The sequence below is a fragment of the Gobio gobio genome (assembly GCF_949357685.1).
Source record: "Gobio gobio genome assembly, chromosome: 7".
Classification (NCBI taxonomy): Eukaryota; Metazoa; Chordata; class Actinopteri; order Cypriniformes; family Gobionidae; genus Gobio; species Gobio gobio.
In genome coordinates this window covers 36,552,859-36,569,849 of record NC_137103.1, presented here as the reverse complement: position 1 = coordinate 36,569,849, position 16,991 = coordinate 36,552,859, and the positions used below count along the sequence as shown (strand labels likewise).

Genomic DNA, 16,991 nt, shown 5'->3' with positions numbered 1-16,991 from the left:
ATATATATATATATATATATATATATATATATATATATATATATATATATATATATATATTATCTCAATTAAATAGCCTACATTTTGAAAATAAAAAACATAAAAAAAAATATAAGGCTCAAACATGCGTGTTTGTTTTAGTAGGCCACCTTCTGTCAGTGAAACAACATAGCCTACTACAGCCTGTAAAACATTTAAATAAATATCTGTAAATAATCGAAATATAAATTATATAACTTAAATATTAGTTAAAGAAAAAATGTGTTTATATTTCCCCACAGATGTGCGTCATATGCCTCTTTGCGCTGAAAGGGATGACACGAGCAGGAAAGAAGCATCGTTTTCGAATATCTTCATGTTTTCTCCTGATGTTCCAAAACTGATAGACAACTTGTAGTAAAATGTGAAGAACGAAATTATCTTCCGTGGTCAAGAACTTAGGCTTTGTTTGATTATGCAATGTGAGAGAAAGCGAAACTAAAAATCTCTGGCGTGTATGAAATACGCTATAAACATAAACTTGACAAAGTCTAATAGCAAGCACAAACTGTGTTAAAATAAAGTAAAGTTTGAAGTAAAATGTATTTGTCCTACTCGGTTTTCTACTTTACCACAGTAAATGCGAATATAGCCTACTCCTAAATAAATCAAACAAGGAAGAAACGTTTAATCCCCTGTGAGAGACGTAAATGAGGATTTGGGAAAATAAATAAGAGATCCCATGTCCAGTAGAATAAAATGGCGTAAGCCTATTGTTAAATTTGTGGAAAATCGTGTGACCAGATAGCAAAACGCAAGCAAACTTAAATTTGGCTCACCACACAAAGCTTCCTCTCTCGTTCGGCATGAATCCATACGTTTCCATGGCTGTGATGTAACATTTAATTGCGAACCTATTATTTATTTTGTAAATAAAGCTTTGTGCTTCACTCGTGTCATAATATTCACGTAAAACAGCTTCACATACAAAAAAAAAGTGTTTTGGCCGACCACCGCCGGTGCTCCCTGCTTAGTTGACGTGCGACTTTACAGGTGCTGGTCATATAATTAGAATATAATCAAAAAGTTGATTTATTTAACTAATTCCTTTCAAAAAGTGAAACTTGCAAATGTGCATTCGTTACACACAGACTGATATATTTCAAACGTTTATTTCTTTCAATTTTGATGATTAACAGACAACTAAGGAAAATCCCAAATTCAGTATCTCAGAAAATTAGAATATTGTGAAAAGGTTCAATATTGAAGACCCCTGGTGCCACACTCTAATCAGCTAATTAACTCAAAACACCTGCAAAGGTCTTTAATGGTCTCTCAGTCTAGTTCTGTAGGCTACACACTCATGGGGAAGACTGCTGACTTGACAGTTGTCCAAAAGACGGCAATTGACACCTTGCACAAGGAGGGCAAGACACAAAAGGTCATTGCAAAAATGGCTGGCTGTTCACAGAGCTCTGTGTCCAAGCACATTAATAGAGAGGCGAAGGGAAGGAAAAGATGTGGTAGAAAAAAAGTGTATAAGCAATAGGGATAATCGCACCCTGGAGAGGATTGTGAAACAAAACCCATTCAAAAATGTGGGGGAGATTCACAAAGAGTGGACTGGAGCTGGAGTCAGTGCTTCAAGAACCACTACGCACAGACGCATGCAAGACATGGGTTTCAGCTGTCGCATTCCTTGTGTCAAGCCACTCTTGAACAACAGACAGCGTCAGAAGCGTCTCGCCTGTGCTAAAGACAAAAAGGAAAAAAAGTGGTCCAAAGTTATGTTCTCTGATGAAAGTAAATTTAGCATTTCCTTCGGAAATCAGGGTCCCAGAGTCTGGAGGAAGAGAGGAGAGGCACACAATCCACGTTGCTTGAGGTCCAGTGTAAAGTTTCCACAGTCAGTGATGGTTTGGGGTGCCATGTCATCTGCTGGTGTTGGTCCACTGTGTTTTCTGAGGTCCAAGGTCAACGCAGCCGTATACCAGGAAGTTTTAGAGCACTTCATGCTTCCTACTGCCAACCAACTTTATGGAGATGCAGATTTCATTTTCCAACAGGACTTGGCACCTGCACACCGTGCCAAAGCAACCAGTACCTGGTTTAAGGACCATGGTATCCCTGTTCTTAATTGGCCAGCAAACTCGCCTGACCGTAACCCCATAGAAAATCTATGGGGTATTGTGAAGAGGAAGATGTGATATCCCAGACCCAACAATGCAGAAGAGCTGAAGGCCACTATCAGAGCAACCTGGGCTCTCATAACACCTGAGCAGTGCCACAGACTGATCGACTCCATGCCACGCCGCATTGCTGCAGTAATTTAGGCAAAAGGAGCCCCAACTAAGTATTGATTGCTGTACATGCTCATACTTTTCATGTTCATACTTTTCAGTTGGCCAAGATTTCAAAAAAATCCTTTCTTTGTATTGGTCTTGTAAGGTGGAAAATAATCAAAGATATTTGAAATAGGACAAAATCATCTGCTTTGCTGTTAACTGCCATCGTCGTGATCAAGATATTGAAATTGACTCAACCCCCTCCCCCTTAACGCCATGAGAGGGGCCAGTTGGGGTTTGAAGAACAAAAGGCTGGCTGGTCAAAAGGTTTTCGCACCTGTGATACAATGGGGGAAGGTTTGGTCTGATTGGTTATTTTCAAATGTCTCACGGTTTGGTCTGATTGGTCAGTTTTACAAGAGTCAGGTTTGAATTTGGTGACATCAGGAAAGAGGATAAAAGAGAATTTCAACTGTAGCTCGCTCTCTTTGGTTTCTCTGGCTTTCTCTGGAGAGAGCTGTTCTTTAGCTCTCTCTCTCTTTTTCTCTCTCTCTCTCTCTTTCTCTCTCTCTCTCTTTCTCTCTCTCTCTCTTTCTTTTTCTTTCTCTCTCTCTCTCTCTCTCTCTCTCACAGGTAACATTCTAGGCAGAGGCCTAAAGAGCATAATTAAGGGTTTATGTTTTACATTTATTTGAAACGATTTTAAGTGTAACCATAACCAGTATTTGTGTTTCCTTTTAGAAGAGATTTATGTCTATGATGTAATTGACATTTTACATTTACTTGATTGTTAATAAATTGTTACATTTTGATCCTTTCTGAATTAATCTGTAATTATTAACTATCTCCAATGTGGAACGGTATAATTGCAACAAAGGGTTAAAACGGAACGATCAAATGTATGATTAACTACCAAATATAGATGACCAAACAATCGGTTGGGATTCTCTTCTAAATGCGACCACTAAATGAAATGGAGTCAGATAAAGAATATTATAATCAAATCCATTCTTCCAGCTGAGACACTGAACGCGTAAGGCCTTCACCGCGGTTCGCTACCGATCATTGGAGCGAATTCATGCGGTCCTACAGTCTTAAGTAATATTCTAATTTAATGAGATACTGAATTTGGGATTTTCCTTAGTTGTCTGTTATAAATCATCAAAATTTAAAAAAAAAATGTACATTTAAAATATATCAATGTGTGTAATGAATGAATATAATATACAAGTTTCACTTTTTGAATGGAAAGTGAAATAAATAAACTTTTTGATGATATTCTAATTATATGACCAGCACCTGTACATTCTCCTTTGTGCTGATTTACCAGCCCAAGAGCCGATGGCCACGTTTGATGTTAGCTAAATATTTTATAATATATGTTTAGTAAGCAGGATTTGATGGCCGCATTCCTACACTTATAAAATGCAATTCAATGTGGAAGTAATCCAAGTATTTAGAATACGTTACTCAGATAGGCGCATGTGTCAGGCTGTCTGTTGTAGGGATGGGCATTTTTGTCAATTTCTCATTTCGATCATCGATAGGTCTCAAAAAACGAGTACTCGAGTACTCGGGGGCGGGGCATGTGCAGGGGGCGGGGCTTGTCGTCAATGAGATAATGAAAACTGTTATGAAAATGGTTGTTGACAAATACAAGTGACATGAAAACAGGTATATGAAAACATGAACATATAAAACAAAAAATAACTGCTAGATTATGATGCATAAATGTCTTTGAAAAAGAAACATCTTTATAAAATGACCGTCTCAAATAACCAAGTCAGTAATATCGAGCATTGCCTTTGAGCTGAAACTGTGAAATAACACCACCCTGCAGAGCTTGCTAGCTGGTTAATAAACTCAACCAAACGCACCCTATATCAATATTAATATGAAGATTATTATGAACCTATTACGACATAAATCAACACAAAAGGACGTGAATGCGCACGTGAACTTCAGCGAGCTAGATTTGACAGGCTATGGTTTGAAACGGAACATTTTGAATGCGCTCTTCCCTTAACAACGCTGATACACGGACAACGAAAGCACACAGAAACAACATTTTATTAAAATCGTGTTCTTATTATAATGCTATGACAGATTGACTCTGCACATCATGCACTTCATTTTATTATTCATGATCGAAGTGTTTACAGACATCACTGCGCGTTTTCGAACTCATAACGAAAAACAACTTTAAATAAACTAGGTCTACTGTTAAAAAATATGAGACCAGTATAGCACTGCTGCATTACTAATATCAATGATTCTGAGAAAGAAATAGCCTATCTAAAAATAATATGACGGTCTCTAAACCATCATGTCGAGCATGAAATGCGTTTGAGCTGAAACAACTGAAGAGAATGAACAACAGCCGGTATAACGGCAGCGCTTTGCTAGCTTAAGCTCAACCAAACGCTTCTTATATTAGATTAATCAGATAGACAACATAAAAGTAATCTTACAACGTGCATCTGCAGAAAAGGACGCGAATGCGCACATGAACTTCACGCGCTAGTGTTCTCGCTAGTTTCTCTGTGGAAGCTGATACACGGGGAACTAAGCACAGATAATTTACAGCATTCTAATTTCCATCGTGTTCTCATTATAATGCTATGTAGGCTATGACAGATTGGCGCTGCACATCTTGCACTAACCATTCAATGATCACAGTGATTCCAGACATCACTGCAGTGCACGCCTAAGTTTATTTCGCCGCTGTCTGGAGGCGCTGTATAACGCTAACCAATCAGACCTCCGGTACCGCGCAAAACGACGCAATAACCAATAAAAAAAGAGACAAATATTTTTTTTTCAGGGCAATCATCGTTCTCATGATCGATGATCGCTGTCACGTTCGAGTACTCGATTACTCGACCACTGTTGCGCATCCCTAGTCTGTTGCGATGTGTTCATCGCGCGAGTTCATATCGCGATGACGATGAAAATTCGATGTATCGTTCAGCCCTAGTGTCAGGTATGATGCACACCTTTTGGATTTCTGATATTTAATCAAATAAACGGTCAAATCATGAAAATATGGATATGCATTATTTTACAAGCATACTGTTTGGGCTCATACACAAAATATGCTAGATTTAAATGCGTCATAGCTGATAGAACACTGATGAGAATACTGCTTGAATATATTTACAGAGATTATATTTACACCAAATGATTTTGATTTTAATGTTTCTCTGTCTAGATCAAGGAGCTTTACACATAACCTTATCAGAGCTAAATAGGCCTATTTGAGGACCTGTCATGGTATACATTGCATGTAGACTTGATTTGGGTGTGTACAATGCTCATTTACATATAACCAACAACAAAATTTGCTTTCAGTGTGTGCATCTGTTCTTTTTGAACACTTTAATCTCATTTGAACAAAACCGTGATAATATTGATAACCGTGATAATTTGAGTCACTATAAACGTGATGTGAAATGTCCATTCCGTTTCATCACTAATGTACAGTAAGGTCTGAAGAAACTCATGTGAAATCGAGGAGAGAAGTTGAGTTTGTGGCAAAACCTTTTACAGTGCTTGTATATTGTTGCCTTTCAATGCACATGATAATTCATACTCAAAACATAGAACTGAAATGACATTGATTACAAGATGATTAGTTAAAACATTTCAAAATGCACCAGCAGACTATTTTTCCACTCATGAATTCTGTCATTGATAATTTCTTAAAAATACGGTGCAAAAATCTCAACTAATTGTCTCATCATACCCCTATTCACCGATAAGCAGTTTTTTCTGTGGGCAATGTCTACCAAATTTGTATCAGACGATGTTTACAGTAAAACATTGTGATGGACAATACTTATGTTAAGTAACTGGCTGCATTGAAATTGAAAGCATGCATTGCACTGGGCGATATAGTGTGATTAATTAAGATGTTTTTTTGTGGGCGGGTTGCGGGGAGGTGGGTGGTCTGGCTCAACATCTTGATGTCTGTCAGCAATCGGCCCAACCTGATTATGTTTGGATCAGTCATTTCTTATTTTCGCTAGCATTTACAATTATTTATTTGCAGATACTTTGTCAGTGTTTCCTGGGATTCAACCCTTTGTTACCGGTGTTCAGGCGAACCACCGGTTACATCACTTGCCCATCGTGGCAACTTGATTTTTATAGCAATAAAATAATTTAGTTCAGATACTACAATTAAAAACTAAATGTGTCTGCTTAATACAGCGTAAGCCGAATGAGAGTCGCAGCACAAACTAGCAGCAGGAGTCAGATTTAATTTATCACAACAGTGAAGAGCTGAATGAATGACAAGATGATCACGGAAGATTTGGTTTCAAAGCGAAATGCAAAAGCGTCTATTTAAGTGAGTTTGTCATTGTACTGTTTTGTTGTTGTGATTTTGGCTAATGAACCCGCCCCGAATTGGCGATAATTCTAAACCGAAAGTAAAATGCGCACGGCTGCACTGTCATTCATGGTGCGTGTCCACTGGCATGTTTTTGGTAGCTTAACTTCCAAAGGAATTCCTTGAAAAGCCTTGCTTTGTTATGAATGTCCGAGCGGCTGTGCGCATTTTACTTTCGGTTTAGAATTAGCGATTTAAAAGCCCCGGAATAGCGACTTTATAATATTTTTGAGTATAACGCAATTCTGACTTTATAACACACAATTGTGAGTTTATATAAAAAATTATGTGATTAGGTAGCTGCTTACCAGTTCATTTGAGCAGTTAATAACATTATCAAACTGTGGCAAGTGGCAACACAACACTAAACACTCCTCTCACGTGTTAAAACTCACCATCTCTGAACATCGCACTTTCTGCAACTAGCGGTAATTGTTTGGGCCAGTGATAAACTCTTTGTACTTGCGCTACAGAAAAACAAAGAACTTAAAATAAAATAAAAATTCCAGGACAACAAGATTTTCCAGGACATTTGCTCTAATCTTCCATGTGTTTTCCGGGACTGGAAATGTTTTCATCAATTTTGCAGGTTTTCCAGGACGAGTGGGAACCCTGTGGATCATGAGGTACCTAAAGATTCCCAAACAAGTAGTGTGCTGTAAAGATGATGAAGTTAACAGCCACAGATGTGACTATTACACACCTGGCCAGTTCCATGAAAACCAGATGCTCCCGCAGAGACACCATCGTCGTTTTCTTCAGATCCACTAACAGCGCGTCTCCATCCTCACCGAACACCTGCATCTCCACAGCCTCAGAGCCCAGCAGCCTTCTCATCTCGTCAACTGACTCTGAAGTCCACCCTTTCACCTGATACACATAAAAACACAAACAACTCATCACTGTCCATGTCTTTTCAGTTATCAATTGTGCATAGACACAAGCCATGCTCAAACGCTTCATATTCTAGCATTCATAAAACAGAAATAGATCTGAAACAGAAGTTCTTTTTGCACCCCTAGATGGCAGCCATAGGCCAGAATATTTCCTTTGAATAAATACAGAACTTCCTGCAGTTATTGGTTAAAATATGATAAAACCCGTTTTAACATGCATTGCATTTTGGTGCACTCAATTACAACACTAATAACTGCTTGTGTAGTTAGAGTAAATACATCTCCACAACTCTTACCAGGTCTGAAGGTACAATATCTTTAAGGGAACATTTGATGGCCAGAGGAGCCCACCCATTTACATCCACCAGAGCAGCTGCATCAGGTCTCCGCAGACACTCATTCAATGAGCTTAAACCTCCATCACTGAGATACACAAAAAGAATACGCGATTTGAAAACAGATCAAGTCTAATGCCATGAGCAGATTCACTATTTGAAGATATGACGATGTTCAGGTGCAGATCCAGAAATTATGCACACAACCAATGTTCCCTCTAAGCTGCGCGCATACGAGGCACAAGAATGCTGCGCAGACGACAGACATGAAATGTGGGGAGAAATCCATTTGATTGTAGTTTAAATGAGAAATAATTGCAGTGCTCTGTTCAACCGCTATAGAGTTAGTATCGCTTTAGTGTTAGAACCGGTGAATGTGGTTTACAGGTTTCATAGAAAGAGAAAGATGTCGTCTGAAGTCATGTTTGCGGTCCAAATAGCTCAATATGAGAGGCAACGTGAAACGCAAAGACCCCCACCGTTAGCCATCTTCTAACATTACACTTTGACACACCGTATTTCTTGGCTGCTTAATGAGTTGTTTGAGGACTGTTACGTTTATCACCATTAGGGATGCTCAAAACGGTTAATTTTCCCGACCGACAACCGCCGCTCATTATCCGATTATTAACCGTTAACTGATAAGATTATAATATTGATTTGGCATTAAATAAATATACAATTGAAGAGTGCCTGTGACCCGTTAAAAAAGACACTTTTTTCCACGGGTTTATTTTACTGTGCAAACCGCAGCATACAGAACAGATCAACAACAACATCAGAACCTGGATTCACATTATCAAATGTTCACGCACCTGCAGTGTTTCTGACAACAGAGGAAAAACTGAATAAAATATTTAAAAGCTTCCGTTTGAAGCTTTGAAGAACCGGAATATTTTTTTTCCCGTCAAACTATTTTTTTTCATCATATAAAAAAATTGCGGGCCTACCTCAATCCACACCTTGACTGGTTTTACATTTTTTTTAAAGTAGCATGTCTAAGTGGTGCAGGAAGTGGGGGTGCTGCAAAGGATTTCACAGAATTGCAAATGCATTGCACATTTTTGTTCATTTTTAAAATGTAATAATTTATTTGTAATAGACATTTTAAGTGGCCCATTAAAAAGTATTATTTATTTGTTGAATTATGTTCTTAAAACGATTCCGTTCATTTATGAAGTTCATTCCGCTCAGCACCGCACGCTCAACCCAGAACTCAATTTGTGCCATGCTGGATAAAATATAGGTCTATCTGAAATAAATAGTTAGGGCTGCCCCTGACTAAAGTTTTTTTTCTTTTCTAGTTGTTAATTTAAGCCGTTGTTCACGCTGCGCCGCCGCCTCCATGTCATTGTCTGTTATAGGCTATACTATTTGCTTATTATTTATTAAATCCGGGCAATTTGATTGATTAAACATAGATTAAAATTAAGATACAATTTATACAAAACGAAATTCACTTTAAAGAACATTTTTGTTTTGTTGAAAGCCTATTGAAGTGTTATTGAACTTATTGAAGACCCCCGTCTTCTGACATTATGCATCTTATGTGTCCTGTTCACTTTTCAACGTGAATGAAATTAAAAAATAACATTATAATATTTAAACTGAAACTAATTACGTGTTTTAATGGCTACAGGTATAGTAGGCTACAGTACAGAGAAATGTCATGTCCGGTGTCATTACCGGTGAGCAGTTCATGAGTGACGCTCCGCTTTGCTGACATGCTCTGGTAAGTTAGTCAGGTTTTTTGCGTTATTTTTATTTCCTGTCGCGGTGCAAGCTTGTTTATTCTATATGATTGTGTAAACCTTTTATTTAAAGGTTTAAATGTAAGACCATATCATATTTTAGATGTATTTTCATGAAAAAAACAAATTTTCACCTAGGGATTGAGAAGCCCTTTGAGAAGCCATAGTCCTGAAAGTGAACACGCAGACGGGAGACTTCTGAAGCAAGGCATTTGGTCACACTCTGGAAACACTCTTTCTGAAAGAGCTCAGTCACTGTTACTCTACACCACACATTCTCCTTCCAATAGACAAAGAGCACAGAGCCTGTTAACACACATACACACATCATCATCATCAAATGCAAGTTCCCTTGCATTCATTTATGGTTTCATCAACCAATGATCAATAAACTGGGTTCAAATATATATTGTTTTAACACAAAACCTTCTGAAAACAATTTTAAAGGGTTAGTTCACCCAAAAATTAAAATTCTTTCATTAATTACTTACCCTCATGTTGTTCGACACCCTAAAGACCTTTGTTCATCTTCGGAACCCAAATTAAGATATTTTTCTCAGAAAGGCCTCCATTTGCAGCAATGTAACTTGCACTCACAAGACATTGTTACAAAGTCCATCTCACTACAGTGGTTCTACAATAATTTTTTGAAGCGATGAGAATAGTTTGTGCGCAAAAAAAAAAATCTAAATACACGTCTTCCGCCTGGGCCTTTGACATGAACTCACGAAGCACCACGACGCAAGCGCGAGAATATGATTTTCATTTCCCGTTTTCATTTACGTGCACCTGTTCGTTTCTCACGGTTCGGGCATCCAGAAAATGCACACTTCAGCCCCATTTTGACCACTACGCCAAGACCTAAAGCACGATCAATGTAGAATTCAACAGCTTAGATATGGCGCGTCTTCCTCTGCTTCTAAACAAAGCTCCTCGCTTCCGGGTCATGTGTCAGAACGCCGGCTCTACATCATATTCTCGCACATGCGTCGTGGTGCTTCATGAGTTCACGTCAAAGGCCCAGGCGGAAGACAGAAAGTTGTTGAATATAACTGTTATTTTGATTTTTTTTTTGCACACAAAAACTATTCTTGTTGCTTCATAAAATTATTGTAGAACCACTGTAGTGAGATGGACTTTGTAATGATGTCTTGTGAGTGCAAGTTACATTGCTGTCAATGGAGGCCTTTCGAAGCCATCGTATTTCAACAAAAACATCTTAATTTGTGTTCCGAAGATGAACAAAAGTCTTACGGGTGTCGAACAACATGAGGGTAAGTAATTAATGACAGAATTTTCATTTTTGGGTGAACTAACCCTTTAAAGTGCACATTTTAAATTGTAGCAGAAAAATTATTTCTTATGAAGTAATCACAGTGTAATCAATGGCTCCTTACAAAAAAATTATAAATACACAACCATCGTTAACATTAAGGGATAACATGCACATACCCGTCTTGATTTCATCCTTTAATGTGAAGTGGCTACTCTCTCCTGAGCAGAACTCGTTGATCTTTTTGGTCAACTTTTGGCCTGTCTTGTGTTCGAGCATATAGCGTACATAGAAATGTCCTGGGTTCACAATGTGTGTCGTCAGTACGTAGAACACCACTACAAAAGAAAAACAAACAAAACACACTCATGCACGGTTGGCACAAAGTGCACTTCAATAACAAAAAGAAAAGGGAATTTTCTTGTTTGTTCATTCATCTGATTAACCAACAAATGTGGTACATACTTTTAGGGTTTTGGGCAGTCGGGGACTTTTCAAAATGCTGCCTGCGATATTTTCTAAGTGTTCTGTTACGTTCATTGCATCTTGGTTCAGCAACTGGGTAACTGTGTGCTAAAAACACATGAGTTCAGCATATTAAACATATTATAAAAACATTAGAAAATGCTCAGTCAGACACAAATTATTCACATCACTATCAATATTTTTACCCAGTGCTGCAAACACACACCTGTTTCCACTATCTTTGTACAAGCATTTGCATCTCCTCTATCTCCATCCTCCATGAAACTTGGGCTGCGTGTGCTTTGCTTTTTGGGAAGGGGATCTGCATTTCTCGGAACAGACTGACTGGAGCCGTCCCAGACTTCCACAGCGCTCTTTACATGTTTGAAAGGCTCCATAGTAACTTCTCTGATACTGGCATAATAAAATGATCACAAATCAAATCACTAGGTTTTACACAAATTCAATGAAGGACATTCTATAAACACTTACCAGCTATCATCGTCATCTGTGATTTTAAGACAGTTTCTTATAGTTTCAGCAAAATTGTCTACTTGAAGACTGCAGCTATAAATAAAACAAAGGAAGGGAAGAATTTACTCGCTCATTTTGTTTTAGTAAGCATGTAAAAACAGCAGAGTTGTGTGCTTTCATTTTTGTGACAATATTAATTGCCTTCTGGAGCTCTTAAACTAATTGTGTACGATGATCATCTACCTGAGTCCTGAACGCAATGACAGACAACTCATGTCATATGACTCAACATCCACTGGAATTTGTAGAGTCTCCAAAACCTTAAAACAATTTTTTAAAAATAGCAAAAATTTAAGAGAAAGCACAAGATACTACAAAGAGTGTTGCCTAAGAAACAAATAATTTATTATTTTAAGATGTGTAGTAAACACAAATAAATGATATATACATCAAGGCTCGACATTAAGCCTGTTCACATGCTTTTCCTTCGGACAAGTAAATCTGTCATTCACTTGTCCGAGTAAAAAATTAGCTTGTCCGGATTTCTTTTTTTTTGTAAATATAATCTATTCTGAAGCAATATTCTCACCAGTGTTCAATCAGCTTTGACATATTTAAATATGTATATTTGTGATATTTTTACCTTTTTATAAAGGGCATTTTTCTATAATCTAATTAAATATAGGCTATGCTTCAGCTTTCATTTTATATTTTATAATTTGATCTATAAATTAAATTAGAATAAGACACTATAGGCTGTTACCAATCAAATTATAAATTATTTACACTGAAAAATTACAACTGCATTAAATAATGGTGTGAGATTATTTTTGAATTTACAAATAAATGTTGGAAAGATGAAACTAAACCACCAGTAGGTGGCAGCATGTGACCGTCTTAATGAGTGAGTCATTGAGTCGATTCATTCAAACGGCTGATTCAATCAAGATTTTGTTTACGAATAGGTCATTGAATCTTTGATTCAACCGATTCATTCAAAACGCTGAATCATTCAGTAACACGCTGTTGCTGTGAGATGCATTACGGTTCTGTTGTGATCTTTGTTTGGAACTATTTTTGCTGCTGAAATACAGTGTTAATTTTGATAGCATATTTTGATTTAGTTTTAGTCATAGTCTTTTGACTAAAATGCCATTTAGTTTTAGTCATATTTTAGTCACCTAAATTGTTTTTAGTTTTAGTCTAGTTTTAGTCGACTAAATCTACAGTAGATTTAGTCTCCTAAAATCTAATTAAGTTTAGTTAAATTGTAATACATTAAGCATTTAAGTATTACATAACCAACTGTCACTTTAACTGACATTTTGACATCATTTTGTTTTTGACATTAAAAATACACGAAAAAGAGCTCAATTCACTTTGTTTTTAAAAACATCTATATAGTTTTTATAACTTTGTATTTCTGTTTTAGTTAGTATATCATGTTAAGCTTCAAATAAGTTCGTTTATTTATTTTTTAAATTTCAGTTAACATTTATTTAATTTCAAGTAAAAAAGATTTTTTTGAATGGTTTTAGTTAACCATAATAACCCTGATAATTTATTTAATATGTGTCAAATACTGGTCTTTCCTCCTGACTATGAATTAAATGGGAATGAAATTAAATACAGTTTATTGTGTTGTGAGTGAGCCTGTAGAACATGCAACAGCGCAGTGTTCTCCAGCGGTTAGATCAGTTCAACTCAAATGTGCTCATCTGTTACACAGGATATCAGTTCTGACTGGATCTCTTCCCTAATCGTCCCTCCCCAACATTTTCGTCTCGTTTTTATTTGTTGACGAAAATGACAGTTGATTTTCGTTATAGTTTTTGTCATCCAACACTAGTTTTTATTTAGTTATCGTCTCATTTTCGTCAGTGAAAAAAGGTAGTTGACGAAAATTATGACGAAAATTATTCGTCAACCAAATTAACACTGCTGAAATAGAACAAAAACAGTCCATATTGCATCTAAAATGTAAGTGACTTAATGTTAATTAATTGTTTATGGAACTGGTGTATGAAATCAGTGTCATTTTTAGTCGTGATGGTATTAAGGAAAACAACACTCTTGTTTGTGTGATGTTGCTTAACTGTATCATATGTTATAAAAGCTACACAAATTTAACCATGTATGTTAACTGAGTTTCTTTGTATGAGCGGCACTCATTTATTTATTTTTCTCAAAAGCACAACCTTGTTAACGTCAGTTCTTTTTATATTATTATCCACTATCGATCTCCACTTACACTAACTGAATGCTGAATCATTATTGCACTTTGGTGATTCCCTAGTTATTTTTTGTTTTGACGTTTTAACCAGGATACTTGTCCGTCGGGCAAGTAAAATAATTTTTCACTTGCCCCTTCAAAAAATCCTCTTGTCCCGGACAAGTGTTAATGTCGAGCCCTGTACATACAGTATCTGAAATAAATCTGATGTAAATGAGGTGAAATGTGGAATGGATAAAAAAGGGAAATCATTTTGAAATGGGTCTGTTATTGAAAAACATTTAAAGGGGTGATATAATGCCATTTTTGTACAAGTTAATATGATTCTTTAGTGTCTAAATGAAAAGTTTGTAATATACTTTAATTAAAAATTCTCATTAGTATTGTAAGAAAACACTCAATTTACCTGGTCAAAAACAGCTCTGTTTTCACAAAGACATTTCAGTGCATGTGACTTTAAATGATAATGAGCTTTAATCACCTCTGCTCTGTGGGGCGTTCGGTTCGACAACACCACAACACACGTGGAGTGTTGCCTTGACAACAGTTAAGGGTATATTTTCGAGAAATAATGGCAACGGGAGTCTCTGAGGACACATCTGAGCAACCGTATCATTTTGAACCGGAGTCGGACCAGGAACAAGATGACAAACCCAACGAAGTTCGAACAGGACGTTTCTGAATGGTTGGTTAACGTCATGTCACTTTGATCTATCTTTGTACTGGCAGAGTAGCCTAGTGAGATACGAATGCTATGTGTTTACTGATGTATACGTTAGTTCACTGACAGATTGATGTTATGTTATAAGATTTTTTTTTTTACATTACTTCTTAATCAGTAACAGACACCGTTATAAACCATCTACAAAAGTAAGCCTAGTGTAGTGTTACCAGGTTAACTTTATCACCCGCGTACACAGTTTGTAATAACAACCATAACGCGTTGTTCATTATAAACGTGGGATTATTAATTATATTGAGAACGTCATACACAGAAAGCATGCCGTAATGTAACTTACCCTGTAAACTTTAGCCTCATTCATCGTGAAGCGTGCAAGCGATTTGCAAAGATTAATATAAAGGTTAATAAAACGTTACACTCACTTCTTCTGAAGGTGCAGCAGGAACACGATCCTTTTTTCAAGAGCAGCTTATTAGCAAAACCTGCTTTATACTGACCCTCGTTTATAAAGCAGTCTGCTGAGAAATGATTCGCGCAAACATTGACATTGATCGGGGGGAATATTCCCTTCGAAAACTAAACTCAGCAGCCACTGTGTCTTCAGCAGTTCGGATTTAGGAACATCAAAATGACTGCTGTGTTCGTTATTACACCCAAGAACAGAACACCACAATCGCTTAGACGCCATTCTGCTCCAGAGTATCAACAATGGCGGACTGATGACAGCTCGCTCAGGGCAGGTCTGAGTTGAAACGCTGCTGTCAATCAACAATCGTGGGATGGGCGTACACCGTGTAACGTCACACGGTCAGACGGCTCGATTTGAGACAGGGGAAAACATATAAGGAGATTAAAAAAAAACGCTGGATGGATTTTTATCATTATAGGATGGTTGTGTATAGGCACTGCCAACACACATTTCCGTATAATCAACTTGTAAAAGTGCACGTACCATTATATGACCCCTTTAAGAACAAGAAAAGCACACTAAGTAACAATGATTATAATAAAATCACACTTCACACACACAAGAGCAGTTGGAGCTTTCACAAAGTTCAGAGTTTCTAACTAGTAACTAATAGGGATGGGCATTTCAAGCAAAAATTATATTCGACGATCGCTGGGAATTATTCGATTTTTATTCGAAAATCGCAACTCCTCCCCCGCATGCACGCATGTAAAGGCTACACGCGTATAAACAGAGGGGGAGAGAGACCATTCACGCTCTCAATCTGTTTAATTCATTAGGGAATAGGCTATATCAACTCAAGCCATATATTTATTGTAACATGCTGAAACATATGACTGTAATGTGACATCGCCCGCAACCGATAAATGCCACAAGTCTACAGCGTGCGCGTGAGACGATGTGTTATTCTTCTGTTGTCTCAGGGCGTTTTAACTCTGGCATTTTAGTTCGGAATGGGGCACGGTTAGCATGAAAAATTGCTAATGTGAAAGCTTACCTACAGAGCTTGGTGTGCACTGAGGTACCGAACCCGAGAACACACAACCGGAGTTCGGTTGCTCTCGGAGCTGTGCCACGATTCACGTGAATGTGCAAACAGCACTCGGGTAGTAACCAGCACATGCGTTTTAGCCGATTACAATGTCATTAGTTCAATAACATACACGTAAGAGATGATAGTGTTGATGATTTAGCTGATATACGATCGCGAGAGCGAGCCTGCAGTCTATTCGCGCATAGTGCAATCAGGGCAGCAAATGAATGGCAATTCACCGTCTCCTCAAAAGAGTCTGTTTGCAAGCAGCAAAGCCGCCTTCAAGCGACACACATACGGTTAACCCAAGTGTCGTTTACTCAGCTGCACATAATAGCACCAAATTAATTTAAAAAAGCCCATATTGACCCGCGTTCTGTTTTCTATCACGCCCGTGCACGTTTGTGATGACGTAAGATGAACGCAAACGCACCAGGGTTCAAGTTGAGTGTGAAACCAGACCAACACTGCGGAGGTGGAGGGAACAATCAGACTCGGACCGCAGCAAACGTGTCCAGTATAACACACCCTGAGAGCTGACTGGCAGCTTTTAGGAGCGTTATTGGCAGCGCCTCTGGTTACATGAACGCGTCAGCACATCAGCACCGACAACATGGGGATTTTTTTTGGACGATAATCGCACATACTATTCGATATTCTATAATTAAATAACTAATCGAATATTCGAAAATCGCGACCCATCCCTAGTAACTAACTAATCTT

The 16,991-nt window shown here is 37.6% G+C and overlaps 1 protein-coding gene across 1 annotated transcript in view; it reads right to left on the bottom strand.

The window, feature by feature from the left end:
• The window catches only part of rnf17 (ring finger protein 17), a gene marked incomplete at both ends in the record, with an annotated part of 65,192 nt that overhangs the window by 31,139 nt on the left and 17,062 nt on the right, over window positions 1–16,991 (bottom strand). Inside the window, 8 exons of the mRNA XM_079820701.1 lie at window positions 7,361–7,527; window positions 7,850–7,976; window positions 9,774–9,945; window positions 11,092–11,250; window positions 11,378–11,485; window positions 11,604–11,791; window positions 11,870–11,944; window positions 12,095–12,171. Coding sequence (XP_079676827.1) covers window positions 7,361–7,527; window positions 7,850–7,976; window positions 9,774–9,945; window positions 11,092–11,250; window positions 11,378–11,485; window positions 11,604–11,791; window positions 11,870–11,944; window positions 12,095–12,171 — 1,073 coding nt within the window. The remainder of the gene's footprint in view (window positions 1–7,360; window positions 7,528–7,849; window positions 7,977–9,773; window positions 9,946–11,091; window positions 11,251–11,377; window positions 11,486–11,603; window positions 11,792–11,869; window positions 11,945–12,094; window positions 12,172–16,991) is intronic.